At 41.3% G+C, this 27,688-nt stretch overlaps 2 protein-coding genes across 4 annotated transcripts; one reads left to right on the top strand and one right to left on the bottom strand.

Moving 5' to 3' along the window:
• Positions 1-1,880: 1,880 nt before the first annotated feature.
• On the bottom strand, positions 1,881-16,162 carry LOC121307634 (zinc finger protein 862-like). 2 transcript variants are annotated; one of them, XM_041239853.1, is made up of 8 exons: positions 15,464-16,159; positions 12,443-12,561; positions 12,155-12,258; positions 11,505-11,767; positions 11,055-11,122; positions 10,010-10,197; positions 6,424-7,035; positions 1,881-4,877 (listed from the first exon to the last, which is right to left on the bottom strand). In XM_041239853.1, the coding sequence occupies exons 2-8, from the start codon at positions 12,505-12,507 to the stop codon at positions 2,716-2,718; spliced, it is 3,462 nt and encodes a 1,153-aa protein (XP_041095787.1). In that variant the 5' UTR covers positions 12,508-12,561; positions 15,464-16,159; the 3' UTR covers positions 1,881-2,715. The 2 variants fall into 2 exon arrangements, with proteins under 2 accessions (XP_041095787.1, XP_041095788.1); XM_041239854.1 differs by lacking the exon at positions 6,424-7,035 and having other exon boundaries at positions 15,464-16,162.
• Positions 16,163-17,624: 1,462 nt separating this feature from the next.
• On the top strand, positions 17,625-22,415 carry LOC121307526 (zinc finger protein 408-like). Of its 2 annotated transcripts, XM_041239715.1 has the most exons (6): positions 17,625-17,710; positions 17,958-18,073; positions 18,660-18,919; positions 19,193-19,257; positions 19,636-19,925; positions 20,359-22,415. In XM_041239715.1, exons 2-6 carry the CDS (start codon positions 18,022-18,024, stop codon positions 22,377-22,379), a joined length of 2,688 nt encoding a protein of 895 aa, XP_041095649.1. In that variant the 5' UTR covers positions 17,625-17,710; positions 17,958-18,021; the 3' UTR covers positions 22,380-22,415. The 2 variants fall into 2 exon arrangements, with proteins under 2 accessions (XP_041095649.1, XP_041095648.1); XM_041239714.1 differs by having other exon boundaries at positions 17,641-18,073.
• The last annotated feature ends 5,273 nt before the right edge of the window (positions 22,416-27,688 follow it).

Genomic DNA, 27,688 nt, shown 5'->3' with positions numbered 1-27,688 from the left:
ATTTTCTTACAATATGCCACATAAAATACAAACTACAAAAAGCATACCATAACTATATCTGTGCAAATTAGTAGCTTATTTTGCATACATATCCCTTGGAGCAAATATCATTCAAATCTTAGGAAGCACATACTGTATCCAAAAATTTTAAAACACGGTACAATAGAATAAGAAAAAGCTTATACAAAAATCAACAACAATAATAATAAGATTAACAATAAGGATTCTGCAATAAAATGAAAATGTATTTTCAAACATTAACAGCATATACAATGCAAACAGTTAAGTTGCAAATAAAATCTGTTTTACTTGGGATATTTATTTAAACAAATAAAAATACATGTCAATCCTCAATCAAATGCGAAGATATTCACACAGATATACTTCTGAACAGGACCCAGGATGGATATGTTCCATCACATACAGTTTATAACCTCAATATTGAGTCAACACCATTCAGCAAACAAGCAACCATCTATATACTTTGCATATCTGCTGCCACTTAAAGGGGTAGAAATTCTCTGTGCAACTGGCATTGCTTGCATTGGAGATTGCTTTGCTCTTTGTCTGTATATTGGTGATACCTAATCACTTCACATGCTGTCGAGTCGGACTGCAACCAGGTCATGTGACTCGCAGGACAGGAAGTGACTAGGTACCAGGAATCTATTGTGCTGTGTTTACAGCGTCCACATCCTAAAACACATTATCCAAACAACCAGACGGTCTTCAACACAGCAAAAGGTGTGCAAGTGATCATTTTAATATGAAATACATTTGATTTCATTGGCTATCCCTCATTGCCACGAATAAGAAAGCCACCCAGTTATGCACAGTACCGTATTTGTTTGGTGTGCTCATGAAGTCCCACACATCTATTCAAGGGTTATGTTATTGAAAATGCACTGAATGTGTGCTTGTATTTAAGTGCCTGTTAAATATCGATAACGGTTTTGCTCACCAGTTACCACTCAAAGTCTTTAAAGGTTACAAATATTTGAACTTGTAAATAGACTAATACCGCCCCCCCCCTCCCCCTCCCCCTGTAGTATAGTTCCAGCAAAACCTTGCATTTTGCTGTGATTTGGCAAGATAGCTTGGACGACAGAAGCAGCAGCCACAGCAAGCGCATCCTGGCGATCAGTTTAACATCTATAACCACCAAGAAGACAGCAAGCTGGAACAATGTCTGAATCCCACTTCAGCTTCCGAGCACAAGAGGTGAAAAACAACAGCCTGTTGCCCCCAGCATCCTCCTTGTTTTCTTTCTACAGTCCCAGAGACACCAAAGCGTTCACATGCAAAGACATGTGTTACACTGACACCTGCTGCAGGTTGTAATGAGCGCATCTCTCTTCTTTTTACTGTGAGCCGAGAGCCACATCAGAAAAAAAGGATACTTTACCGATAACGATCGCCACACAAGCTCGTTCCTCTTTTGTATTGTGATTTTTCCGATATGAAATGGCTGAATCTGTATTCTTCGCAACGCCTTTTTTGTGTTGGTGCTGAATAGTTTGTTATTTAGGCAAATAACCCAGCAAACGACCCATGCATCACCCGTCGTACGTTTAGACGGTTACGTTATGGGACATATAGATTTGCTCCTCGAACTAAATTCCGCTATGCAATAAGCGAAATTGGACATTTAAAAAAGTTATTTCGATTTACAAGGGTTTACCAAACACTTGTAATATTATATTATATTATATATATATATATATATATATATATTATATAATATATATATATATATATATATATATATAACACACATAAACTTTTTTGCAATATGTATAATATATACTATATTATATATATATATATATATATATATATATATATATATATATATATATATATATATATATATACACACACACACACACAAAACTGTTGTAAAGTATTCTAGGTATCTCATACTATTTAAATGACTGATTCAGTGAGTTGATGATAAACATGGCTTTTAAGCCTATATATCTAACCATACAAATAATTATCATTTATCCAGCTTATGTATACATTGGTATTCAAAAGACATGTGTCCACTTACAAATGTACAGGATTGATTTGCTGCCGTCTTAATTTTGGCTGCCTTTCAAGCAACAAGCTGGGTGCGTGGATTCAGAACCACGGTCGCTGCTTCAGAAAGAAGGCATTCCAAAGGAATTATTATTGTTTTGCTTAAATCAGTCTATGTTGCTCTTAGCCCTGTAGAAGACATCTCGAAAACCTTTGGGTTGTTGCGAATCAAGCCCATTATGTCGCGCAAAATGTCCAGAGTGTTGACGATACTCCAGCAAGGAATGAAAGGCTATCCCTGAAGCTTGCAGAAGAACAATGGCAAACTGGCTGTGCTTAAGCATGCCTTGAAACTAAAAGACACAAATAAATACCCACTCTCTTTTGGGTTGCATGCGATTTGGTATCTGGAGGCAGGTACAAATAACTTGCTAATAAGTGCGTATAGGGATGTAGTAAGTGCCAAATTGGAATACATTTTATGTATAATTTCTTACGAATAAATGTCAGGTTTTATTAACCAAGTTTTCTAACAACCCTCTTCACAGTCCTGCTTAAACCAGCAATACTGCTACTGCCACTCTCTGATGTCATTTTTATTTGACAAATCCTATTTCCTGGAGTTTTGTGATAACTCCATTCCATAATCCATTTCAACGCTCGTCATTTAAGTTGTTGAGGTTATGTCCCTGGTCAAATGTCAGGGTAAAATTCAGCATTGAGGTCCATTCCACTGAGAACTGGCTTCTGGTCAACTGAAGACATTCTGCTTAACATGTCAGCTGACAGCGAGTAACTGTTCCCTGACTTTTCTTCGAACCAGCTGTCCAATGGCCTTTTACCATCAAAGTTTGCTATGGGTGGGCCGTTGACAGCCAGCGTCAACAGGTCGTTGGTGTGTTCCAGAGTGAGACGGGACCTGCAATTCCTCCGGACTTTCTGAAGGGCGCTCCGACCCTTTTCGCAGCAAGCCGAAGAGGTTGGTAAAACCTTGATGACATGGATAATTCCGTTCAAGAGTGGAAATCTCTGCTTGTATTTACAAATGTGACCAACCACTTCTTTAAATCCATTCATGCTGTAGTAATCCGCTTTCAGATCTCGCCATTCCACCACCAAGCTTCCTCGAACGTCGCCCCGGTCTCTGGAAACCTCCCTTGCCACAGACAGCACGGTTTCCAGATGCTGGAAGATGAGCAGTATCTCTTCCTCCCCGTAGGTCATCAGATCCTCTGTGTTCCTTGGCCACGAGGTGAGGTCAAGTACTTGGCAAGCTTTGACAACTGACCTGCTCCTGGAGTCAAACCGCTGAGCTAGAATCACTTGGGTTTTTTGGCAGATCTTTTCCCTGATGGACTGAAACTTGGATTCCGCCACTCTTAAGTTTTTCAGCTCAACGCCGTTAAAGCTTTCCCTGAAGTTTTCCTCAAACTCCTGCAGGTATTCGCCTGGGGAGTCAGCCAGCCTACTGATCTCCTGAATGGACTCTTCCATCTTAGAGTCCACTTGAGAAACAAGAAGGTAATTGCCCTGGAAGACAAAAGCCAAGCGAGAGAGAACTGCGATGATGTCCAGCAGAAAATAGATGAGTTTAATTGACTGGTAGTCCATGAGGAACTGAAGTAACGCCAAAGCAATAGCAGCAGCATCTGCTCTCTGGGTCTGGCTGCTGATCTCTTTGAGATGGGCCACCACTTCTAGATAGTCCTTTATCAAAGCATTCAAGACGTTCGGCTCCCCAATGATCCACCTGATTGCTCGAATATCCCCCAAGAATTCAGTTTCTTCACAAAGGGTGGGTGCCGTTGCCCTCAGCTCAGCCATCATCCTGGGGGAATAGCGATAGAAGCTAAGCAGCTGTTTCAAGTTGTTCTCCAGTTCCTCCAAGCAGGAAAGTTCTTTACCACTTATCGTATCCAGAACTTCCAAGTGGGGCCGGTGGATCATTATTGGAAGGCAAAGCACCCAGGGCAGGGTTTTTCTGATTGTGACGAACAAATTTGCTCTCAGCCCAGAAGAGATATTGGATCCATCGATGCCCAAGCCAACAATTAGCTCATCCTGCAGTCTCATACCTAAAACTCCAAAAGCCCTATCAATAGCTTGGAGGTAACCATCACTGGTTGCACAGCTCAGTTCTTGCAGGGACAGGAATTCCGTAGCGGGGGGACCGTCGCTGGTTGTGTACTGCACATAGACGGCTACCGTATCCGCAAGGATATCTTCGCTTTGCCCATCCATTATAACGCTGAGGAACGGAGACTGCCTGATTCTCTCAGCGAGATCCTCCTTAAGTGCTCTGGCAATGTGATGGATCAACACCTGGCAGTCCCCCTCGTTCATGTACTGGTCCACCACTTTGAGCTCGCACTTCTTCAGTAGCTCGGCGAGGGGTCGGAAGTCAGAGAAGGGCCTCCCTTCCAGGGCTAGGTGATAGGCGGTGTTGAAGAGAACGGTCATGTTCCTGCACATCTCTTCTGTCTTTTCCGGGTGCATCCTTAGCTTGTAGAGCTGGAGGCACTTCTTGTGCAGGTTGCTTTGGCTGTGCAGCTTGATGGTGTGGATCTTGAACTGCTTGGATCCGATGATGAAAGCGGAGGTTCTGGAGGACTGGACGGTGTACTGGCGGCAGACGTGGCACCACATCTCGTTCAGCGTCGAGGAATAGCGCAGGAACCAGAACTTCTTCAGCCACTCCTGTTTAAAACGGCGGATCCTTCTGCCGGGGCCGCTGGCCATTTTGGAGGCTTCATCTGTGACAACCATCAAATCCGTCGCTATGGACTCATCCGCAGAGTCAACGTCCTGCTCATCTTCTTCCACAACTGCAGGTACGGGGGTCATTGCTTCTGAAGCTGGAAGAGATAAACAGGAGAGGAATTTCAGGACATACTTAATAGGGGTGTACCGATACTCGTGCATGCCTTGAAGAGGTATTTAAATCTGCATATTTTCATAAATCCATTCATTAACGTGTTGATTTAAAAAAACAAGTACAGCTGTCCGGCCCCACCTTTACAATTGAGTACCAATCAATGGCAATTTACTTCACATTGGGTGATTTAAAAGCTGATTGGAAGCAAATTTTCCTCTTATCCTGAGGGCTGGCAGTTCTATTGCCGTAATAATATTTTTGTTGTCAGTTTTCGGCTTCAGTACAGCAGTAAAAATGTCAATTGTGCAGGAGGGCTCCATTAGAGATTCATGCTACAGTCGTTTACTTCTGTAACATAATGAGTAAGCAAGGGTTCAAGATTTCGATGAAACATATTTTCATATTACAAATGTAATAACTGATAACCGTTTCATGAATTACATAAAAAGTCAAGTCTATGCCAACATAAAAAAATATCTTAATTTGCTGGAATTCAAATTCAGTCCACTCCAGTTGGAAAAGAAGTGGATTTGCACAGTGTATGATTCACGCCAAGAAAATGTAATACATTTTTATTTATTTTTGTAAAAACAAAAAGATACCCAAAACAGAAACAAATGACAACTTCCAGTTTGCTTAATTTACAAAATTAATGTTGTTATATAATACGTCCCAAAATATATATATAATATATCATATATATATAAATATATATATATATATATATAATATATATATCTATAAAAAAAAACAGCACAATTAGAATACAAATTATTTTACAATTTTGATACAGAAGATTACCTGTCATTCTGCAACCCCAAAGTAAAATGCAAGATCAATGATATTTCACTATGGAACTTTGAAACTTTATAGTAGCTTTTGCTGTAACAGACAGGAGAAGAAAAATGATACTAAAGAAAACACCTAGGAACACCACAGTGACTTCACAGTTAAACAGTACAACGTAGGCATGGAAATAAGACTCCCATTGCATTGCAATTTGACCCATTCCTGGTTTTACTATGAGTAATAGAACACACCCCAGCTTGTTCCCTACACACTGTGGCTAATCAAGCTCGTAGTAAAGCCTGGATTGGGTGAATCTGCTATGCAACAGGAGCTATCAAATATGAACAAATAATAAACATGAAAATATGTCCCACAAAGTATATTTTGAAATGGCAAAAAAGGGGGATTTTAATACTTTTTTGTTTAGGTATGCCAAAGCTTTTTAAGATAAAGCTAGGCATACGCGGTGCTACATGCAGTATACTACAAAGTATCACAACACACGTCCAGCACACAACACTGAGTTCTGCATTACTATCCAAGCAGCGCAGAAAGCTACGTGCCAAGTCAGCAATGTGTACGTGGATTTAACACTGATTAAAGCTATCACAACAACAAGGAAAACGGCAAGAGAAGTTCAACATTCTTGAGTGTACATACTGCATATTGAAGGAAGAAAGATACTGGGGTGAAAGGAAGCAGGGTCACCCCTATAAACGCAGCTCTGATGAACCTACCTCTCAGTTCATCTGGCTGAGAAGGCACGGGCAGTGACGGCAGCCGCAGGGGTTCAGGGTGCTGGCCAGACCTTAGTCGATCCAGCTCTGCCTGGAGTTGCCTTATTTTCTTTGTAAGCTTCACGCAGTTTGGACAGAAAGAGGTCGAGGGGCTCTTGTCCGGCTGCCTCTCGCACGAGGTCTCAGGTACGTCATCGGGATCTTCTTTCACACAGCACAGGTCAAGTTCACTTTCAGACTGACCACCCCCTGAGGTGAAGAAAGCAGACAGCTGGGCCGGGGGCTTGCATTCCAGACCTCTCTGGACAGAGGAGGTCCTGTGCTTCTCGAACACGTCCTCAACGCAGTGCGCCCTGGTCTTCCGCAGAGGAAGGGCGTGGTTCAGCTCCAGGGGGTTTGCTTCCATGTTCTTCGAGGCTTCCAGAGAGGCTTCTAGAACGTCTTTGAAAATTAGGTCTATCTTCTTCTTCTTGGCTTGAGGCAGACAATCCCCGTCCTCGTTCAGCCTCTTGCTCGCGGCTCTCCCTCCTCTAAGAGCAGACCGGAGGGCCGTTCCTTTTGCTTCCTTCTTATTTTCAGTGAGTTCTTCTGATTTTTCCACAATTCCCATCCCTGCAATGGAAATGTATGGGGGAAAAAAAAAAAATCAATCCAATGTAACAACTATACAATATTTTCACATACAAATACCAGAAATAACAACAATAAAACAAATACATATTTACTTTCCTCGACATATACATACTTTTATACCTAAAGAACACAAGGGTAGGGGAGAGCAGGAAAACATGATCATGGTTCTGCACAATCAGTTTCAAATGCAGAGCAAGGACCTTTTGAATAAACCTGCAATTCTACCGATTGCTGACATATCTAAACCAATGGAAGACATGTACCCAACATTAAAGTGTAAAAGGGAAAACCTTATTCGCTTACCTGAGAAATCACACGGAGAAAAAACAAAAGCTTCTTAAGCAGTTAGGACTGAAATAGAAGGCAGGCTTAAATAAAACAATTACGAAAACACTTGCACAGGGACTTTATCGTTTTACAACAGCTGAAAACAACACCTTTACAGAAGATGGAAATCGGATGGCATCTACAAGGGGAACTTTCTTAGGGTTTTGTTTTAACAACAAAACTGAAATACAGAGGCACACAATTTTACAATTTGACTGCAAAAACAAAGTCGTTTAGGGAAAAAAAAAACGTTTAGCAAAGCTACTGTGATATTTTGCATTCTTTGAAGAAATATATTGGTAGCATCCTACATTTTGTTATAGTATCTTTACAGCTGTTTCCACTCCTAATAACAGCTGCAGATCTGGTGGTTATTTACTTCATGATGGCTACAGTCTTGTTGCTCAGCACTCTTTGATTCACAGTATCCAGTTCTTGCACGGTTAACTTCTTAGCTGTCATCCTCTACTCGGCTGTGGTCTGTTGACCATGGGCATCTTGTGACTTGATTAACTCAGATGTAGGTTTTAGGATGTTATCATACTGGTGAGGCTTTCAATAGGTTGCCGATGGTGGCTTGCTGTTTTGCAAGATGTCTTTGTATTGCAAGTGCCTTCTTGATAATGTAAAAGGTGGGCGGTGTCCTCTGGTGGTATCCCTGCATCAAATCACTTAGGAAATGCCCAAGTTAAAATATTCTAGGCAAACACCTTGTGCCGGAAATGTGACAAAAGCTACCAAACGATAACGACAGCCTATGTGGCTTCAGAGTTTAAATCTGAGGATATACAGCCCAGATACTTCTCCATATGCTTTCTTCTGGAGTCAGTGCCTGAGATTTCCAAGCCCCCATTCATTCCCTGTTCTCTGCCTCTCTTCTTTAGGGCTTCTCCCAGGATGTGGCGTTAGCGAATGCTGCACTCCTTCCTAGGCTGCAGCACCTCTACAAGAAAAGGAATTTCAAAGTAAAGCTTAAACTGAAACTGCTTACAATATAAAAAGACAAATCATTAGAAGCAAATCAAAGGTATATTTAACAATGCACAATGGTGTTGTTTCAGGGCTAGTGTAATACAATAGTTTTAATCATTTCTGAAATGTGCTTTTGCCTGTCACTTGCTTTGAAGAGGAACAATAATGTTTTATATGCCATAAAGCTAAGACTATGTTTAAACCATTGCACAGTGGATATGTTCAATAAAAACATACCCTGTTGACTTGTATCCATCTTTTACTTGTGAATATATTTCATGTTTATATGAGTAACATTTCTCTACATGCTCTTTATAATATGGTATGCTTTTGGTTTAATGTTTATTACAAAACAAAAATGTTGTTTTAGAACGTATTACTATTTCTTACAATCTAGATCGTCAAATGTTTGTCAGCACGACTGATCTATGGGATAATCCACCACAAACGAAGTTTCCTAGAGGTGCAATATAGCTGAAAATTGAAAAGAGAGTAAACTGCATGCATGGAAATATAGGTATCTCACCTGCAGGGCGTGGCTTGACTTCAACCGCAAAACCTGCTCCTTATTGCTGCAGTGAAGGTCAATGTCTGAAAACTGATGGATTGTTGAAGTGCAGAGTGCTCCATACAAATAGTAGAGGATGCCCACTGTTACATGATAGCTGCTTGCGGGCTGGTGGAATATCTTCACGCAGTGCAAAACATCATTGTGTTTCACTACAACAGCTGAATGTCATTTCTGTGCACAATAAACATACTGAAAATATACGGTGGTGGGGAGGGACATATCCGCCGTCTCTTGATTCATGGTTGACTGAGTTAATGACAATGACATTGTGTTAATTAAAACTGTCCTACATAAAATACCAAGCTTTGAAGAGCAATGGATTCATCCCTTCAACACCAAGGCACCATTCATTTACATTAGGGCTTGGCATACACAGTATAATGATGTGTATGTAAGGGTAGAGGATCTACAGTAAGGTGCACATTTAAAGATGCACTACAGATGACACCATTACATTACACCATATCCCAACTGTGGTATTTTCTTTTAAATGAATCCAGACGGTCGAGAAAGATGCCTTTCAGCTTTACCAGCAGGGCGCTGTCATTAAAGCAGTAGAGAACACAGTGACAGTTTTACAAAATAAACATTCCTCACACCCTTGTTTTAGCGGTGAGCACATGTGGTGCTTGGTTAAACTGGCACGCGATAGCAGCGGTATATGGGGTATAAGGGTACTTTTTATGTACCTTTTTATGTCGATTTAGACCGACTATAATATGAGCCAGTGACCGTATGGTTTGTTTACAACAGGAGCTACTGTATATATGACTAACTGTACAATTGACAATCATTTCTTTCAATGTTTTGTTTAATTGGGATTTCTCACTGCAACTACCACTAACTATGTATGTGAATCATGGACTATGTAGGGGAATGTAGGACCATTCGGATCAGCATCTACACAGTAAACCTTCAACCTGTATGCATCAAGCTCAGGAGGAATCATGTATTTTGTGTTACAGCAGCTGCATCACCAGTAAACGCTGTCAGTGTATTTGCAGTTGAATATTGCACTGTGTTCTGCAGCTCTTTGTGGTGCCCTGGTGTTATTTTGCATGGGGCCGTGTTGCCAGCTCTCACCTCCAGCCAGGTTCCGGTTGATGCTCTCCTGGGACATGCTGTGCAGACGCCTCATGTACTCCTGGCTGTACCACACCCGCAGCCTCTCCCCCGGCTGGATATCCCGGCATGCGCGGAAATAGATCCGCTCGCCGTGCTGGAAGGCCATCAGGTTCTGCTCACTCTCCTCCCTGGAGATCATCACATACCTTACAGAGAGAAATCCAACTGAATTAAACGAAAGAACAAATCACTGTCACCTGCATTGCAACATCAAGTCATCACTACAAATGAGCCTTTTGGCCGGCTACAACACGCTAGCTTCTAATGTGTTGATATAACTCAATAAAAGATGGCTAAAATGCCAGCATTCCCGGGGAGTCATCAATAGCAGACCCACCTCGCTACAAAAAGGATATTGCTGCTCTAGAAAGAGTACATAGAAGAGTGACCAGAATTATTCTGGGTTTAAAAGGCATGTCACATGCAGACAGGCTTAAAGAACTGAATCTTTTCAGTCTTGAACAAGGAAGACTACATGGCAACCTGATTCAAGCATTTAAAATTCTACAATTTTGACAATGTCGACCTAAGGCACTTTTTCGACCTGAAAAAGGAAACAAAGACCAGGGGTCACAAATGGAGATTAAATAAAGGGGCATTTAGAACAGAAAATAGGAGGCATATTTTTACACAGCAAATTGGGAGAGTGGAACCAGCTCACCAGTAATGTTGTTGAAGCTGACACCCTGGGATCCTTCAAAAAGCTCCCTGATGAGATTCTGGGATCAATAAGCTACTAACAACCAAACGAGCAAGACGGGCCAAATGGCCTCCTCTCGTTTGTAAACTTTCTTATGCCCTTTTGTTCTTATATCATGTTTCCACGGCATGCCCACACTGTTAAATCTGCTCTCAACTTAAGGTAAATACTTATCCCAATCAATATAAATCAATTTAGGTCCGCTACAGAAACTCCTGGAACAAGAGAGAATAGGATGCTGCCACCCAGTTTTGGAAGAGAAGGTGGAAATGTTGAAACAGCAAACAAAAGGCAAAAACCTACCTCATCCAATTAGCTTTAGTTTCATCCGTGCCGTCAATTGATTTGTATCTGTTATTTTTGTCAACAATCTGAAAAAGGATATACACAAGGTCAAATATGATGACAGCATTACTTAGTATTCAATCTAAGTCAATGCAAGTCTGATCAACCGCAGTCTGCATTTGGCCCTCAGCTAGCTGATGTAATAAGATATCCCAGGCCTGTTGATGGCGTCTATTTTTGTTCCCAATACAATTATACTGATCAATTGCAAACTTCCTCTATACACCACTGTTGGCAGACATCACATTTACATTTACAGACATAAAAAGATGTTGCTGCTTTTAAAGGCTTCAAATATTCTGTATAAAAACCTTAAGAATGACTTAAGAACACCAAACACTTTTAAGTGTATAATTGAGAGACAAAGGAAGACAGTGTTCTGAAACTTGCATGATCGTTCCTGCTTACCATCCAAGAGAAAAACCCAGAGGATTTGTCTTGCGAGACGACTTCTCCTTCGTAGGGTCCAAACAGCACCCCCTTCTTCAGGACCTTGCCAATGCAGCAGGTGTCAGCCTCCACGCCGGGCTCGCGGATGATCTCAATCCCCGAGGGGATGGTTAGGGACGCGCGGTCCGGAACCCCAAGAGGAACTGGGGTGTCCAACACGAACACAGGGGCACCGTGGGCCGGGCATTCCTCCACAAAGTACTCCTTGCACTCCTCACAAACTAAACACACACATACACACATTATATAGATAGATATATAGATATACACACACATAAGCATGTGTGTTGCCATGTTCAAAACTGATCGTTTTTCTCTGCAGTTATTATACAACATATTTTATAGAAATAGTGAAGTCTGACACTGCATTAGAACAAAGGGTATCACTGTGAAGCAGAAATGCAAGTCCTGCCAGTTAGAATTTTTTTTTTCTTTTCTATCACTGGGATATCATGTCACACCATCACCAGTCTTTACTTTCATCCAGTTTTTTTTTTTTTTTTTTTTTTAATTTGGGGGGAGAGCCTGGGGTTATATAGTACAGCTGTTATTATCTGTACAGCATCCTTCCCACAGCGTCGCTCCACACTTCAATCCTGAACACTTACACCAGAAATCCACTTGCTGGCAGGTCTTAGCTGCTGAGTGCTCACGCTTGCCTCTCAGCTTCCTTTTTGGTTCATCAGGCTGATGGTGCTCTTCCTCTTTCACTCTGTTGGGAGTAAAAAAAAATATATATATATATTGTGTGTACAGAAGAAGCCAGTGCATTCATAAGTGGTTTAGAGCAGTGACCAGACAAATCTGTTTTTAAAAGGATTACACTTCTCCAATTTGAATACAGTAACAGAGTTAAAACTCATCACGATTGCTGCCCCCACCCCCCCCACGTTTACCTTTTGCTGCAGTTTGAATCCACAACAGCGGATAAATCCTTTTTTGAGGCAGTGGGTTCTGCCATCTCTCGGGGCTGGGGGATGGGTGAATGGCGAGACTTTATGAATAGTAAAGTCTCCTGTAACAAAAAGAAGAAAACAACACAAAGCAATAATTTGCAGTTCAACCACGGATCCCAGCTACATGCCATGCTTATTGGAACCCTTGCAGGGTCTGCAGGGTCATTCATAGGAGCTCAGAAGCTGGGTTGAAAGCCTAAACACACTCCTGCCTGAAAGGTAGAGCACCTGGATATTGAGGAAACTGTCTCCTGGTGATCAGCTGGATATTAGAGGAATACTTTACACAGGAATTGGCCCCAACGCTAGTCAGTTGCAGAGGGGGGATAATTACAGTTGCACAACCCAGTGGTCATTTTTTACATGGAAAAATCAGTATTTTTTTTTTAATTCAGTTATGATAGTAAACACACATACTAAACAGGTAAGAACTACAATATTAAGAAATGTAGTTGAGGTACAGCATCAATTTAAGACCAATGGAGACAATGTGAAGATCTCATGCTATTAGGGTTATTGAAATTGCTGTAGTACTGACCACAAGCATTACAGTTGAATATGGGCTATAGCAGGGCATTGCAAGTCTTATTTTCTTAGAGAAAGCGAGCACAGCACCATAGAAAAATGTTACGCAGAGTCAATTTTGCAGTCCCAATTTTGTCAGGGTGACTGCTGGTGTTGTTAGAAAAGGCATAATCAACATTAAAAAGACGTGCCAGGTGTGTAATTATCATTACGGTTATAAACCCAACGTGGACAGAGCAGAGAATGAAACAACAGGCACCAATCTGTATTAACAACGACAATGAAGGTGGTGGGAGCAACCCTGGCACAGTACCAAGGCTCTGCATGAGGGAAGATGCAGGTCGAACCTGGCTACTGGGCACCATTTTATGTGCGCGCCATTTGGAGACGACAATAAAATACTGTTTCAAATGCTGTTAATCTACCGTGTCTTGGGACTGATTTCCTTAAGTATTTCAAGATCAATGTTCAAATTCAATTTGAAATCAAAAAGACATACAGTTACAAAACTTTCTTACATCTGCAGTCACTTTGCTTAGAATGGCATGAAGCTGGAATGTATAACATATAGTAACTTAAAATGGCTGTTATTACTTTCTGTTGATGAAAGACAGATGCAAGTGTCTGATGGGTAAAAAAAAAAAAAATGTCAAAATACTACGAATAGGTATTTCTACTGTACTTGTAGCCTATGGAGTGTGTTTTTTGAATATATGCTTTGGAAGTGTACGTTAGCTTGTAACAGCTGAATAAACACAAACCACTTGCAAATTAGCACCTCTAGAAAATGTACCAAAAGTCATTTAACAGGAAGCAGCCCAACCATTCTGTAAGAGACATGCAACATAATCTACGGTACCGAGACTCTCACAAGACTCAACCTGAAAAAAAAAAAAAAATCACTGACTGAAAACAACTTAAAAATAAAGAAATAAATCAATAAAATCAATCAAGGTTGGGGCGAATTCTTGTTTTATAATCCCAATTCCTTTTTCAAATCAATTCCAATTCTAATCCCCCCTTCCCTTTTAATCGATTCCATCACATCATTGATCAAAATTGCAATTAGCAGCATTCTGTTAAAAAGAGCTTGTCACAGTGGCAAAAAAATGACTTAGATTGAAGTCTCTGTCTGTTAGTCAATTAAACTGACTTCAAAGCAGTTGAACAATCACAACAATTATTAGGCTATATGTCTCTAAAATATCAATTTGAAACGGCATTGAAATTGAAAAACAGTAAATGACCACAGCCTTGGAGTCAATGCATTTGAGCCATGCTGGGACTCTTAAGAAATTAATTCAAAGATACACAATTAAAGCACTGTTTTTAAAAGATGCAAACACTAAACTGGGTCAACAGAAGTGGTTCACACGAGCTGAGTGCTGTTCTCATCTCACTCTCAGTTAACAATGAACACAAGCTGGGCTACTGCAACAGCATGAGGCTGAAGTGAACTATACTGAGCACTGACACTAACGTACTGTATCCTCCACTGCTCCTTGGGGTGGCAATGGCTCACTTGACCAGCTCAGGCAATACAGAATATTGGAGATATAAAACAATTAAACCTACAAACTATCTACACAAATGCAAATTTAAAAAAAAAAAAAAAATATATATATATATATATATATATATATATATATATATATATATATATATACATATGTGTTTCAGGAAAGTCCTAAACGGATGTTAAATGTGATATTCTGGCTATATTGACCGACATAACGAACATGACAAGTCACTCCCCTGTGTGTTTTTATTATTATTATTATTATTATTATTATTATTATTATTATTAATCAATTTATTTATTTGAGGACTATCTTGTGATGTTTTAAAGTACTGTCAGAAAGATATTGTAGAGTACATGCATAGTTAGTCATACATTTGCCAAACTCAACTGCTGCAGTATTTTAACCAATCGAGGTTTTAACTTTTACAGTGATTGATTAAAAATCTACATTTCCATAATCCGTTTTTAAACATTTGTTTTCAACACACACACACACACACACCTCCACCTTTCCAAATTAATGCTACAGACCAGAACGCCCCTAGCAACGTCACTGCGTTCCCTTTCCAAAATGTCTCACGCACCAATCCGAAGCGCTGATTGGCCTCCGGTGACGTCAATCAAAAACAAAGGGCAACGATGTAATAAAAAAAAAAAAAAACTGCAAAAATAACAACAGGGGCGATCTTGTCCCTTTAAATAAACTCGCATACCTGCAAAGTTTTGACAACAAAACAAAAGCTGCTAAGAGTCTCTGCAGCCCGTCGTTCACAGATAACAAGTAAAGCCGCTGCGTATTGCGCGTATTAGAGACAGATACGTCCCTGTCTCCCGACTGCAGGCACCTGGCATTTTGCCTGCTTCTTTCAGAAGCCATTTTCATTGGCCACATTGGCTACTAAAGACTGACTCACCTTCCCCAGGATCCGCTGCGTTTTGCGGCTTCTTATTTCGCCTCTTTGTTCCACAGTATCCACCCTCTCGGCGGGCTCGCCCTCGCCTCGTAAGTCTCCCCGGCTGAGTCAGATTTTAGTAGTCCCAGGCGAGGTAAAGTTTCTATTTGAAATAATTTTCAGCGAGTCAGCTGCTTCTCTTAGCTTTGACCACCATCTTTTTATTACAGGAAATGACATGGAAAACGGAAGAAAGCAATTCGAGTCCAGACAGGGACCCCCAAATCGGGGCAGGAGACAAACCACATTTCAAAGTTTGGCTCCGAAATCCTATAAGTTTACCTTCATTGCAGCTGCAAGCCTCACCATAGTTACATACGCCTGTAATCAGACCTCAGTGTGATTAGATTCTGGTGGAAAAAAATTACATCATGCATGAAACTTGTATTGTTATTATTGTAATTATTATTCATATTAACGCTTGTTGTTATGAAATGACATTCTGGAGAAAGTGGTGTACATTGAGTTGCACTATACAAAAATAGATTTGTACTTTTAAACTTAGTGACACACACGAGCTGTAATTGCTTTAAACACCCTTTGTAAAATTAGCCCTTCTTTGCTCTCAGAGCTGAAACAAGAGTTTGAAGACGTCATGTTGAATAACCTACCTACGGGTGCACAAAGCTCCCACAATAATCTAGCTGTGTAGTTGATCATAGGCATGTACAATCCGAGTCATTCCAGCTCAAGTGACCAAACACTGGGGAGGTGGTTCCCTCAAATGTGACTGATGATAAACAAACCACATGTGATGGAGAAAAGGGTTCCAGCATGGGTGACGTGAGCATACAAAAAAAAAAAAAAAAAAAAAAAAAAAAACAGCTGCTAGGTAACATGCCACACATGGTCAGAACACATCTAAATGTGGTAATAATATTTTTTTTTTCTCCAATTGTAAAACTTGTTTCAAAGGATTTCCAGCAAAAATAAAGATAGAGCGGTCGAGCGACCCCCTTTTGGTGCACTTGAGAGAGAACAACCCTATACAGTGAGAACACCTCATGAACACCGAAAGCAAGCTGCATCTCCTTTGCTGGTATACCAGCCTTGCAAAAGAAACCGTGAGAAGCTTTAGCAAAGCTTAGCAGTCAAACAGCATCAACAGGAATGGGACGGGAGATCCAAGTGCATTCCAGGGTCACCATGGTGACTGCCAGCTCCTTTAACCCTTTATTGCTCTGGGTATGTTCCCATACCTATTTAATGCTCATTTTCTCAAAGTCAAATATCCTGGACACTGAGCAGCAAAAATACCACCCTGATCAGCACGGTGTGTTTGTGCTGCCACCTATGGGAATTAATTTGTCATGTCTCCCTTATTGTACCCTGCAAGTCGTACATTCATACGATCAATGCTTTTGGTGCTCTGCCATGCTAAAGAACTATGCAACTTTTTTCAGCACGCAGTATAAAAACAATGCGTCTCGATTGTTATTTATATTTGCAAATCTCTACATCTAAAATGTACACCAATTCGTTTTACTAAATTGTCCATAGGCTGTTATGTTTCCATTTTAAAACATGTCATAAACCATATAAATACACCATATTGCTGTGAACTAGTTCTATAAGGGAATGTAAACTAACTGGAAAGCTAACAAGCGCTGGTTTCTTTCAATGTAAGTGCAAACAAAAGAGACTACATTGTGCAGTGAAGTAGTAAACAGTCACTAAGAAATCACACTTTAATATAACAAATAACACAGAACGCAGCCTCAGACTTTTCAAAAAGACTACCCAGCGGTCACTGTGCGTCACATTTTGCAAGTGTCTTTGCTTTATCACGTACCGTATGAGAACGCGTATTGTAAACGAGTGTCTTTTGAATCTTCTCGTTAGTTTATACAGATTGAATTAGCCGTGCAGATCGGTCTCAAACTCACAGCATTACGGGCCACAATAGAACGGGTGAACATTATAACTTGTATTTCAAATGTCAAGTTTTAAAACTAGTTTTACTATTAACTTTCAACCCCAGCATCTATAGGAAATCCGATAAAGCTTGTAGATTAACTACACTTCAGAAACTATTTAGCAGCGGAACGTATTTACATTACAGTTCTGCAAGTGTCTGTCCGAAAGGAAACCGTTTCCTTGGGGAAGGGTATGTGTGTGACTACGATTTCCGAGTGGCCTCCATTTCGGCTGGAGAGTGATGATTTTCCCGGAGTTGAGGCAGCTTAAAAAAAAAAAAGCAAACAAACAGTAAGAACTTATAATTGAAAACACGCCATCTCACCCTGGAATTATTGTAAATAGTGATTTTTAACAAATTATGGTTTGCAAACATGTGTGGATCTACTGCTGAGCTGTGAATTTATGGGTATTTGTGCAGGCCGAGACTGTCCATAGTTGTAATTTAAAAAAAAAAAAAACACAAACACCGAAGAGTTTTTATGTATTATTAATTCATGCTGTTTCTTTTTTTTTTTTTTTTGCATAACGTGACAAGCGAAATACGATAACCGATATAATAAATTAAGACGAAAATCGATGGACAACTGTGATATTCCGAAATGGAAGTGAATTCAGGTGAACCGTGCAGGACAACACACCAGCACAAACTATGTAAGTTTCATTTATTGTATATTCGTTCGCTACGTATTTCATAGAAATGCATGTTGATATATATATAGACACACACAATTTCTGCTACACATGGTTTAACTTCCAGAGCTCTGTAACGCCTAAAAAATTTGACCAGCTGTTTTGACCAGCAGGCTAGTACGCATGCGTGATAGTGGTTTTTTTTTCTTCTTCTGAGAATGTGCTTATCTTAGGTTGGTCGACAGCACATAAAAACTTAATACCTGTAGTGCTCACTAGTACTAGCAGACAAACGTTCTGGTGGAATTCTTCCAGTGTCTTGCTACAAATTATTACAATATCTTATGCCTATGTGTAAAGCCATGATGAATGATTTGCATATGGACTCGTTTTGAGATCTAGTTTCTGTGTGTACTGGATTTTATTCTATTTTAGTGTCTCAATCTTATACCCTTAACTCAGTTCCCATTTTATTAATGCACCAAGTGTAGCAGACTAGTGCGTGGCTCAAACTGAGGCCAGGTTGGAGTAGAACCCAATACAATACACATTACTGGGGCATGTTTGAAATGTTTATTAATTGCAAGCTTTGTATTCTTGTTTTAAGTTTGTGAAGGTTGCAAAGAATATTATGTAGACGAGTGTCCCGGACACGGCCCCCCGAAGTTCCTTAAAGACTCGATACCAGAGAAAGCGTCGACATGCAGAGTGCTGCACACACTTCCTCCAGGACTGGCGGCAGGACCGTCCCACGCACAGGGTAGCCGCATTGGGATCTGGTGTGTGGGACAGGCTCTACAGAAAGGAATTTTCTTTGGACCGGTGGAAGAGCAGCTTGAATACTGCAGCTCAGTAGAGGCTGCAAAGGTGGGTACTGTCCCAGTATCTTTTTATGATGCTAGAACAGCCAACATGTAGTGATCTGCCACATTGGGTCAAGTTTTACAAATGTTTAATGGTCATCCTTATTTAAAACAACAACACAATAAAAATAAAATTAAAAAAAACCTTGAAAACATGTCACGTCTTTATTTGGTATTGAATCTCCAGCTAGAGAAGTTGATAGCTGTAGCTTTGAAATGTATTGCAGTTTAATTTTTGCAAAAAAAATGTTTTCCACATTGTTTTCTCTGTTTGCAGGATGGAGACAAAGTAGATGGGCTAGATAACACTCAGTCTGTAGAGGAAGCAGTAAATTGGATGAAGTAGGTTTGAATTCTTATATGTATTAATTGAATTGATGTTATCACTTATCAGACATTGATTTGCTGGGGATGCATGTCCCCACTGACTGTTAAGCTATTGATTTTTTAATATCTTAGGAATTGCTTTTCCAATTCTGATAAAGCATGGTTTCAACATTCTTTCACAAGTAATTGAGAGAGTCTGAATCTGGTGATAAATAGAGTAACATGTCAGTCTGTTTTTCTTCCTAAACCTAATTTAAGTATAAGTTGTACTACACTACTAAGAGATTAGAAAGGTATCAACAATTTGAACTCAGACAGTTTTTGCTTTGGGGCATCAGTTTATAAAGGCCATTAGACTCATTCATACTGACTTATTCTATTCTCATCTCCCAGCTTCGCTTGCTCAGCAAGAAGTGAGAAAGAGCAGAATGTGGTCGTGTTTCACTTCCACGGCAAGCTTCACTTCAGAGTGTTGAAGGTCATTGAACCCGGAATGGAACTTCTGCTTGGGCCTGAAGAGGGCAGAAAGGATTCATCAGAAGAGGGCCTGTGTAGAGAGGATGCTGTGGCATGCTTGGCCCAGGAAAACTGCTCTGTAAACGAGAAGTGTGGCACGCCTGAGAAACTGGCACTGCAAGGAGCAGACATCGAGCCAGAAGATAATGGTCCACAACCGTTACTAGGTACTAACTCTAAATAGCTAGCCAGCTCCATTTACAGACCTGTAGATTTTGGTCTACAGATGCACGGTATTAAATACTGTGGCCACTGTTGCTGTGTTCTATTTTATAATTAAACTTTATCTTAATCTGGTTTGCAAACATTGCATTACTGAGTTGCACTGCACAGCAATGGTTATACTTTTTCATACCTCTAAAGGGCAGTCAACTGATCTTCAGCATTATGTTACTAATGCTGCTACATTAGATTAGTGTACTGTACACTAATAATATAACACATTTAGACCCTGTTTGTTGTTCAACTTTGATGCCTGTAGTTATGATTATAAACCATTAATGTGCTGTAAATTTAATCAAAAGTGCTAATCTTAACAGGAAGTACAGAACTTGTAAGTTTCCATAACAATTGAGCAATGCTGTTTTGTGTTTGGAACAGGTCCAGAAGAAGAAGTAATAGTTCCACTGAAAAGGCCCCTGCGATTCCTGAGCAAAAATAGAAAACCGGAAGTTTCTGCTGTAAGAAAGAAGGACTTAAGTAGGACTTCAAATTGTACGGTCAAAAGGACAGGTCCAGAAAACCATGGTGGGAACGAATCTTGTAAACTGGACAATAATGAAAGTCTTCCCCCAGTGGTACCGCCTAAAACACCCCAAGATAAGAATTGTGACGCTGTGTGGATAACACAGCAGTCAAATGCTGAATGTAGGGGAGAAGAAGTTGAAAGGATGGGCGGGTCCAGGGCTAGTTCTCGCTTGGCTGCTAAACCGCGAAAGGTGCACACACTGGTTAGCAGGATCCAAAAACGCTTGCAGGAAAGGAAACTGAGGGTCCTGGAGCAACAATCAAAGGAGAGACATGTGTCTGGGGAGGGTAAGCATGAAACCAAGCCAGAAGAGGCTGCGACAGAGGAAAAAGAACAAGAAGCCCTGCGGGATGAAGAGGTAAACGAGGAAACAAGGAATAAAACCACAGCGGAAAATGGTGACAACCTCATATCACACGAAGACGAAACATCTCCTCAACAACAGTCTCCTTCCCAATGCAAGGTGCGGACGGGTGCTTCCCATACTGCCGCCAGGGAAAGGAAGTACAGGTGCGACGAATGTGGGAAAAGATTCCTCCAGCTGTGCCACCTGAAGAAGCACAAGTTCACCCACCTGGACTACAAGCCCTACCTGTGCACAGAGTGTGGCAAGAGCTACAGCTCACAGGAGAGCTTCCGGGCGCACCTCCTGTTCCACAAGGGCGAGAGACCCTTTAAGTGCGAGCAGTGCGAGAAGGCGTACGGGACCAAGCGAGATCTGAAAGAGCACGAGATCCTTCACACGGGACGCCGGCCCTTCGTCTGCGACCAGTGCGGCAAAGCCTATGCCCGACGGCCCTCTCTGCGCATCCACAAGGAGATCCACCGGATGAAGGAGCTCAACCTGGGGAACACCAAGATGTGCAAGTGCGCCGTCTGCGACAAGGAGCTGGCCAACCCCGGATCTCTGAGGAACCACATGAGACTTCACACGGGAGAGAAGCCCTTCCTGTGCCCCTACTGCGGGAAGTCCTTCCGGCAACAGGGCAACCTCCGGGGCCACCTCCGCATTCACACTGGGGAGAAGCCTTACAGATGCGAGTACTGTAACGGCTACTTCTCGCAGCTGCCCGAGCTCAGGAGGCACCTGATCTCCCACACCGGGGAGGCGTATCTGTGCCCGATCTGCGGCAAGGCCCTGCGGGATCGCCACACCCTTCGCGCCCATGAGCAGCTGCACACGGGAGACCGGCCTTACAAATGCGATCAGTGTGAGAAGGCCTACACTCTGGCCACCAAGTTGCGCAGACACCAGAAGAGCCACTTGGAGGACAAGCCTTACAAGTGCCCGACGTGCGGAGCAGGGTACACCATGAGGCAGAGCCTGGTCCGTCACCAGTCGTCCCACAAAAGGAAGGAGGAGAAATTAGCAGGGGAACTGGCCGAGGCGCTGGCCGCACTGGAATCTGATCACCCTCTTCCTCCTTCTTTCAAAGACAAACCCGAGAAAAAGCCTCGGAAGCCCAAGAAGAAGAGGCAGCGAGCGGATCAGACAGAAAGCAGCAGTGCCACCGAGGAACCCACTGTGGTCTACGTGCACGCTTTTGAAACCATGGATGGGGCATCCGGTGTGGGACAGGGAACTGTGATGATAAGCACTGCTGCTCCCCACGAGAACAGTATGCCGTTCTGTGCCCAGCAGGTCATTCACAGCGTGATTGAATCCTCGTCTGATCTACCGCAGGCTGTGCAAGGCCAGGCTGGTGGCCACATCCAGATAAACGAGGACATTATAGAAATTATCATCTCCGACGCAGACAATAAGTGCATCATAGTAGAAGGAGAAAAGTCCCAAAACAATGTTGTCTTGCTGCAAGGAGACGAAGGGATAAATGCAGTAGCTGAGACAGTAGAAATAGAAACGGGTACCTGAGTTGAGATGGAATATGAAGATGTAAATTGCTCATAATAAAACAAACCTTTATTTGATGCTTTTGAAGGTGTTTTTGTGTTTTGTTGTCTTTATATATTTAACTGTCATCCCTAATTCTTATCATAAGCTGACAAGACCAAAAACATTTTTTAATTACATTTTTCAAAATTTTAAAACAGTTTGTGGGAACTCTACTGAGTTTGAGAAGTTGCCCTGAAAAAAACATTATGCATTATAAAATAGACACATGATAGGTAACTTAACATTTTCTTTATCCTATCTTAGCCAAGGTACAGAAAGGTCAAGAGATTTCCCCATACTCAAATTAAGTCTGTGGCATTGTTGTTATATACAAGTGAACTGTTTAAGAAGATCACACAGTAAGAAAATGAGAAATTGTGTATCTTAAATCTACACATTTGGTTACAGAAAGGTTATTAGATGTTATTCATGTCTGAAAACAATTTGGAACAATTTGATCTAACCAGAAAGTATGGCTTGGTTAATATGGCATAGTACACTGAACCACATATTGGGATATTAGTCCTATCTGCTGCTGTCATCATTTCTTTTAATATTTTAGTAAAGCACAGCCAAGCTTAGTAAAACAACTGTAAAGGATCTTAAATGTGTCATAAAATATACCATTACTTTGTACGTTAATTATGAGAAACTTAGATGTAAAACTACTAGAAGGACATTTTGCTGCAAGTCACACCAATGCGTTCTTGTATGTGATTATGTGTTATACGAATCCAGTACCTGTGCCTGTTTCGTTATTCCACCATTACGAAGCTCTCCACAAAGTGTTAGATCAATACAAAAAGGAGTTGTACACCTCACAGTCTTCCATGGACAAAAACAGGCTTCAACATCACATTTTGCTCATCAATAGAACATGTATTTACAAGCAACAAAGGAAGTAGTACCGCCTGCAAATAATTGCTGCTTTGAAACAATACAGATGTGTTTCCAGGTAGCTTGTTGCAATATTTAGGGAGAGCTGTGGATTTCTGCAAATATTGACTCACCTGCAATGTGAACCTTGTCTCATGGTTGGATCTATTTGTTGTTTGTAGGTATTTTCCATGCAAGTAAAGCAAACTAAAAATAGAAGTAAAATATGCTTCATATATATGTGTGTGTGTGTGTTGTTATATATATGTTTTATGTACTGACATTGCAACTGATTCATCCAATGTATGACACACCTCCCAACATGTAATGTGTTCAATGGATTTCGTTCACACTCGTATCTTTCTGAGACCATCTAACATCACGTCAATATCGCAGACCAGTTCTTACACAGAGTTATTTACAACCCTAGGTGCTTATAGCCTTTCCTCAGTGGGCACTCCCGTGTTACAGACATGCTAACCTTCTGTAGACGACGCTTTCATGTCGCTAACAACGAGTAGCATTAGTCCTCAGAAAGGCGAACCTGGTCCGTGTGGAACTCTTTCAGTGATTGCCGCCTCTTACCCGTTTTTCCAACCTACAGGTGGGCTCCCTGACTCAGATCAGGATACAATCCTGCCCATTGATGCACAGACCTCGACATTGTTTTCTGGATAGTTGTTCTGTGTAATCCTAGTTTGCCACTCTTAGCTTTGAACTGCAGAACTGTTTCTGGTCAAGGTTTTTGATTGCAATGTCTTCTGAGCAGACAGTGGTGCCTTCAATCTCACAGATGTTCTATTGTTATAGCAGATTCCTCCTCAGGTGATCACCCTTCCACCGGTTGTGAGCAACACAACAGTCAACATAACGGTCCTGGGCTGGTGTGGTGACCCTCTGCCTTCCAGGACGTGGCCTTTCCCTCAAAGAGCCGGTTTCCTGGTTTCTGTGGAATTGTCTGCCGATTGTTGGATCAGAACATCTCCATTTCCGGGCAACTTCTCAGACATGCAAGCCTTCAATCATGCCGATAGCAACCAAAATATGCTTCAATACTTGAGCGGGGCATGTGTGTGTGTTATTACTGATACACACATTAATCAAATGGCTATTTAATCAAATATTTTAAACAATCTAAACCATCAGGAAAATGTGAACAAAAATACAGATCAAAGAATGACACGTGACATACTGTTAAAAGGAAAACATTACAAAGTTAGCATCGGGTATGACCTCCCTGAGCATTAACACAATCCTGGCAGCGTTGATGCATAGATCTGATCAGCCTCTGGACAGACTGCTGTGGGATGTTCCGCCTCTCTTCCTGTGCAGCTGCAGCCAGCTGGCGAAGGTTGTCTGGTCGCGGTTGTCTCGTGTGGATGGCACTGGCGATTTGGTCCCACAGATGTTCTGTTGGACTCGGGTCAGGAGAAAAAGCTGGCCACGGCAAGACCTCGACATTGTTTTCTTGAAGTTGTGTAATTGTAATCCTAGCAATGTGTGGTCTTAGCTTACAGGAACGGAAAAACTGTTTCTTCAAGGATTTTGTCAATGTATCGCTGAGCAGTAAGGTTGCCCTCAATCTGCACCAAAGGCGTTCTTTTGTTAAAGGAGATTCCTCCTCACATAATCACCCTTCCACCAGTTGGCTTGAGCAACACAACAGTCAGCATAACGGTCCTGGGCTGGTGTGGTGACCCTCTGCCTTCCAGGACGTGGCCTGTCCCTCACAGAGCCGGTTTCCTGGTTTCTCTGGACTAATCTGTTGATTGTTGAAGCAGAACATCTCATTTTGCGGGCAACGTCTCTCACAGACAGGCCGCCTTCAATCATGCCGATAGCAACCAGGCGATCTTCATTACTTGAGCGGGGCATGGTCGTGTCTTTCTCTGTTCTTGCATTAACTAAAATAATGTCTTTTCAAATGGCTATTTATACAGATTCTTAATCAACTCATTTTGGCAATTTTAACTCAACTCAAATACCAAACACTGAGCACCTGCTGTTTTTATGAAATCACATGACTTGAGCTCAGGAACAATACTACTCAAACAATCAACAAACCTATCTGCTCACTATTTAAAATGTAAATAACATTATGTATGTGTCCAATGAGCTATTGATGTAAAACTTATACCGTTTTCACACGGAAATGCAGCTACTGTGCCATCTCTGAAACGTTTTAATGAGTGTGTAACCCTTTCACACAGCATGAAACTGCGCAATCTGTGCCGGTGTAATACCGTCATAACCCTTTCATACAGCCAAAGAGATCACACAACTTTCAAACCTGTCAATCAACAGATTGTTCTCATGGCAACAACAGACTGTTCTCGTGCAATCTGAAACCAAAACATGGCGCTATCTTTTGTCGAAGAAGTACATTTGGCTGCATTTAGTTTTCTTCTCATTTTCTGTTACATCATACAATCTAACAACCTGCATGTGAAATTAGAAATGCTATCATGGCCATCTATAACCGAGTAGCATTGCGAAATTGCCACTGAAATATATTGGTGTGTGGTTAACAAAGGATAAAGTCATGCACGCACACACACACAGTACTGTAAGCATCATTATCACATGCTTGTACATAAATAAGAAAAACAATGTAATGCTGACAATATTTTTTGTTTGTTTTATGGAGGCATTTGCACTAGTTTTAGTAATATTTTGTCTGAACAAATAATTTAACATATAGTTGAGGTTGTTAAGTGGTAATCTTGTTTTTGTAGTCACTTTGGATAAAGGTGTCCGAAATAATAACAGATTGGGGAAAAAATCCATAATAAAATTATAACCTTAAGAAAATACAGATTTTTTTTTTTTTTTGACATGTTTGTACAACATCCTAACACAACTAACAATAAATCCTAATAACTCAGTCTGTACATATGCCTATCCAACAAATAACAATTCCTAACTACAACTGCAAACACATCTTCTAAAATTAACCAAAAAATGATGATCAAACCAGTAGGAACAACTTGTCAGTTTATTAAAACTGCACTGCCTCTCATTAGCCCCGCTCCCAGTCCTGGGTTTCCAAACTGCCCTTATTTAAATAATATCAAAAGTTTAAAGCATTCCCTGCTATACAGATGGCTCCTTCCTTACAGGGCAATTGAACATTTTTAATACAGCAAAATAAAAAACAAACAAAAACATTTAAGGGTGACCTTTTAATACTGCACAATACACATTTCTAGAAGTCAGTATAAGTTGTATATTCATGGCCATGGAGTTCAGATTCATTATGAGCTCTTGATGGTGGGGTAGAAGTGCAATGGGTTGGTGGAATGTGGAGAGTGTGCTGTAGTTGTCTTGTGTACGCGGTGGCTCAGAAGACTCAGAAGAGAGGGAGAGGCTAAATATTCAGCTGAAGGATTTGGTGGTGATGCAGAAGTGTTGTAGGTGAGTCGTAAGTGGTTTTGTGTTGGAGTTGCCATGTACCTGGAAACACACTGTGGGGCAGAATGCAAGTAGGGTAAGTTTGGTTTCTGTGAGGCTACAATTTGGTGTGGTCGATAACTGAAGGAAGATGGAAATGATGTAGTTGGGACATTAGATACTGGAGGGCATGTCTATATATTTTGAATTATGTCATACAGACCTGTTGAGGTCATAGATGCCCTTGCTCCATAAAAGAGATTACTCATGATATTACCCATTTGTTGGAGCATTTCCATTTCACCAGATCTGATGTCCTGTGAGAACTGTCTTTGAGTTTCCCGGTTTTCCCTCTCAACCTGTATCTCCCACTCTTTGCTCCCTAAATCACCTTTCCTTTGCCTCAAAGAACCTTGCTTCAGATGCTTCGAGCTGAGCACTGAGCACTGCGGACACTGCCTGCAATGATTGCTGAAGCTTGGTTTTCTTCACCCCTGTTCTGGATTGTTGTTCATCTGCAATGAAAAATTACAAATCAAAACCAGTTTATTATAAAACTTCAGTTTCGATATCACCTGCTTTTTTGTACAGCTGTACCCATGCTCACTCATCATGTCAGGAATTCGCCCATAGATTACAACATCATCTCACACCGTCCCTTCTAATTGCGAATTCACCTCCTCATCAGCCCGCAAAGTTAGCAAATCCTTCATTTCTTCAGGACTCCAGTTACTACCTCATCCTGTTCCGCCATTATACTGAACACATGCATGCCCCTTACCTACCTACACTACAGTGGCATGTTCACTTTGAAGCCACACCCACTATAGCGCTTCAGTGGCAGTATCGCTTTTCACACAGGTTCAGCGCTGTCGCTGAGCCAGCTTGAGAGGTGGTTCAGAGACGGCATAAAATATGACAGTTCTGTGGCGGTATAGGCAATTCACACAGACCTGTAAGACGCTTCAGTTCACTGAACCAGCGGGAGGGGGCTACTGAGCACTAAGGTGCAAGTTGAAAAC

The sequence above is a fragment of the Polyodon spathula genome, chromosome 57 (assembly GCF_017654505.1).
Source record: "Polyodon spathula isolate WHYD16114869_AA chromosome 57, ASM1765450v1, whole genome shotgun sequence".
Lineage (NCBI taxonomy): Eukaryota > Metazoa > Chordata > Actinopteri > Acipenseriformes > Polyodontidae > Polyodon > Polyodon spathula.
Note: the sequence above shows the minus strand (reverse complement) of the source record. Positions and strands in the feature narration are given on the sequence as shown.

What these genes read in the sequence shown, in the direction of transcription:
- LOC121307526 (XM_041239715.1), top strand. Translation starts at nt 18,022, where the DNA reads ATGGAAGTGAATTCAGGTGAACCGTGCAGGACAACACACCAGCACAAA. An exon ending in GCTCAGTAGAGGCTGCAAAG is followed by an intron (nt 18,920 to 19,192) that starts GTGGGTACTGTC and finishes CTCTGTTTGCAG; the next exon opens with GATGGAGACAAAGTAGATGG. An exon ending in TGGTCCACAACCGTTACTAG is followed by an intron (nt 19,926 to 20,358) that starts GTACTAACTCTA and finishes TGTTTGGAACAG; the next exon opens with GTCCAGAAGAAGAAGTAATA.
- LOC121307634 (XM_041239853.1), bottom strand. Translation starts at nt 12,507, where the DNA reads ATGGCAGAACCCACTGCCTCAAAAAAGGATTTATCCGCTGTTGTGGAT. An exon ending in CAACCGGAACCTGGCTGGAG is followed by an intron (nt 7,036 to 10,009) that starts GTGAGAGCTGGC and finishes TTTCCATTGCAG; the next exon opens with GGATGGGAATTGTGGAAAAA. An exon ending in TCAGCCAGATGAACTGAGAG is followed by an intron (nt 4,878 to 6,423) that starts GTAGGTTCATCA and finishes TATCTCTTCCAG; the next exon opens with CTTCAGAAGCAATGACCCCC.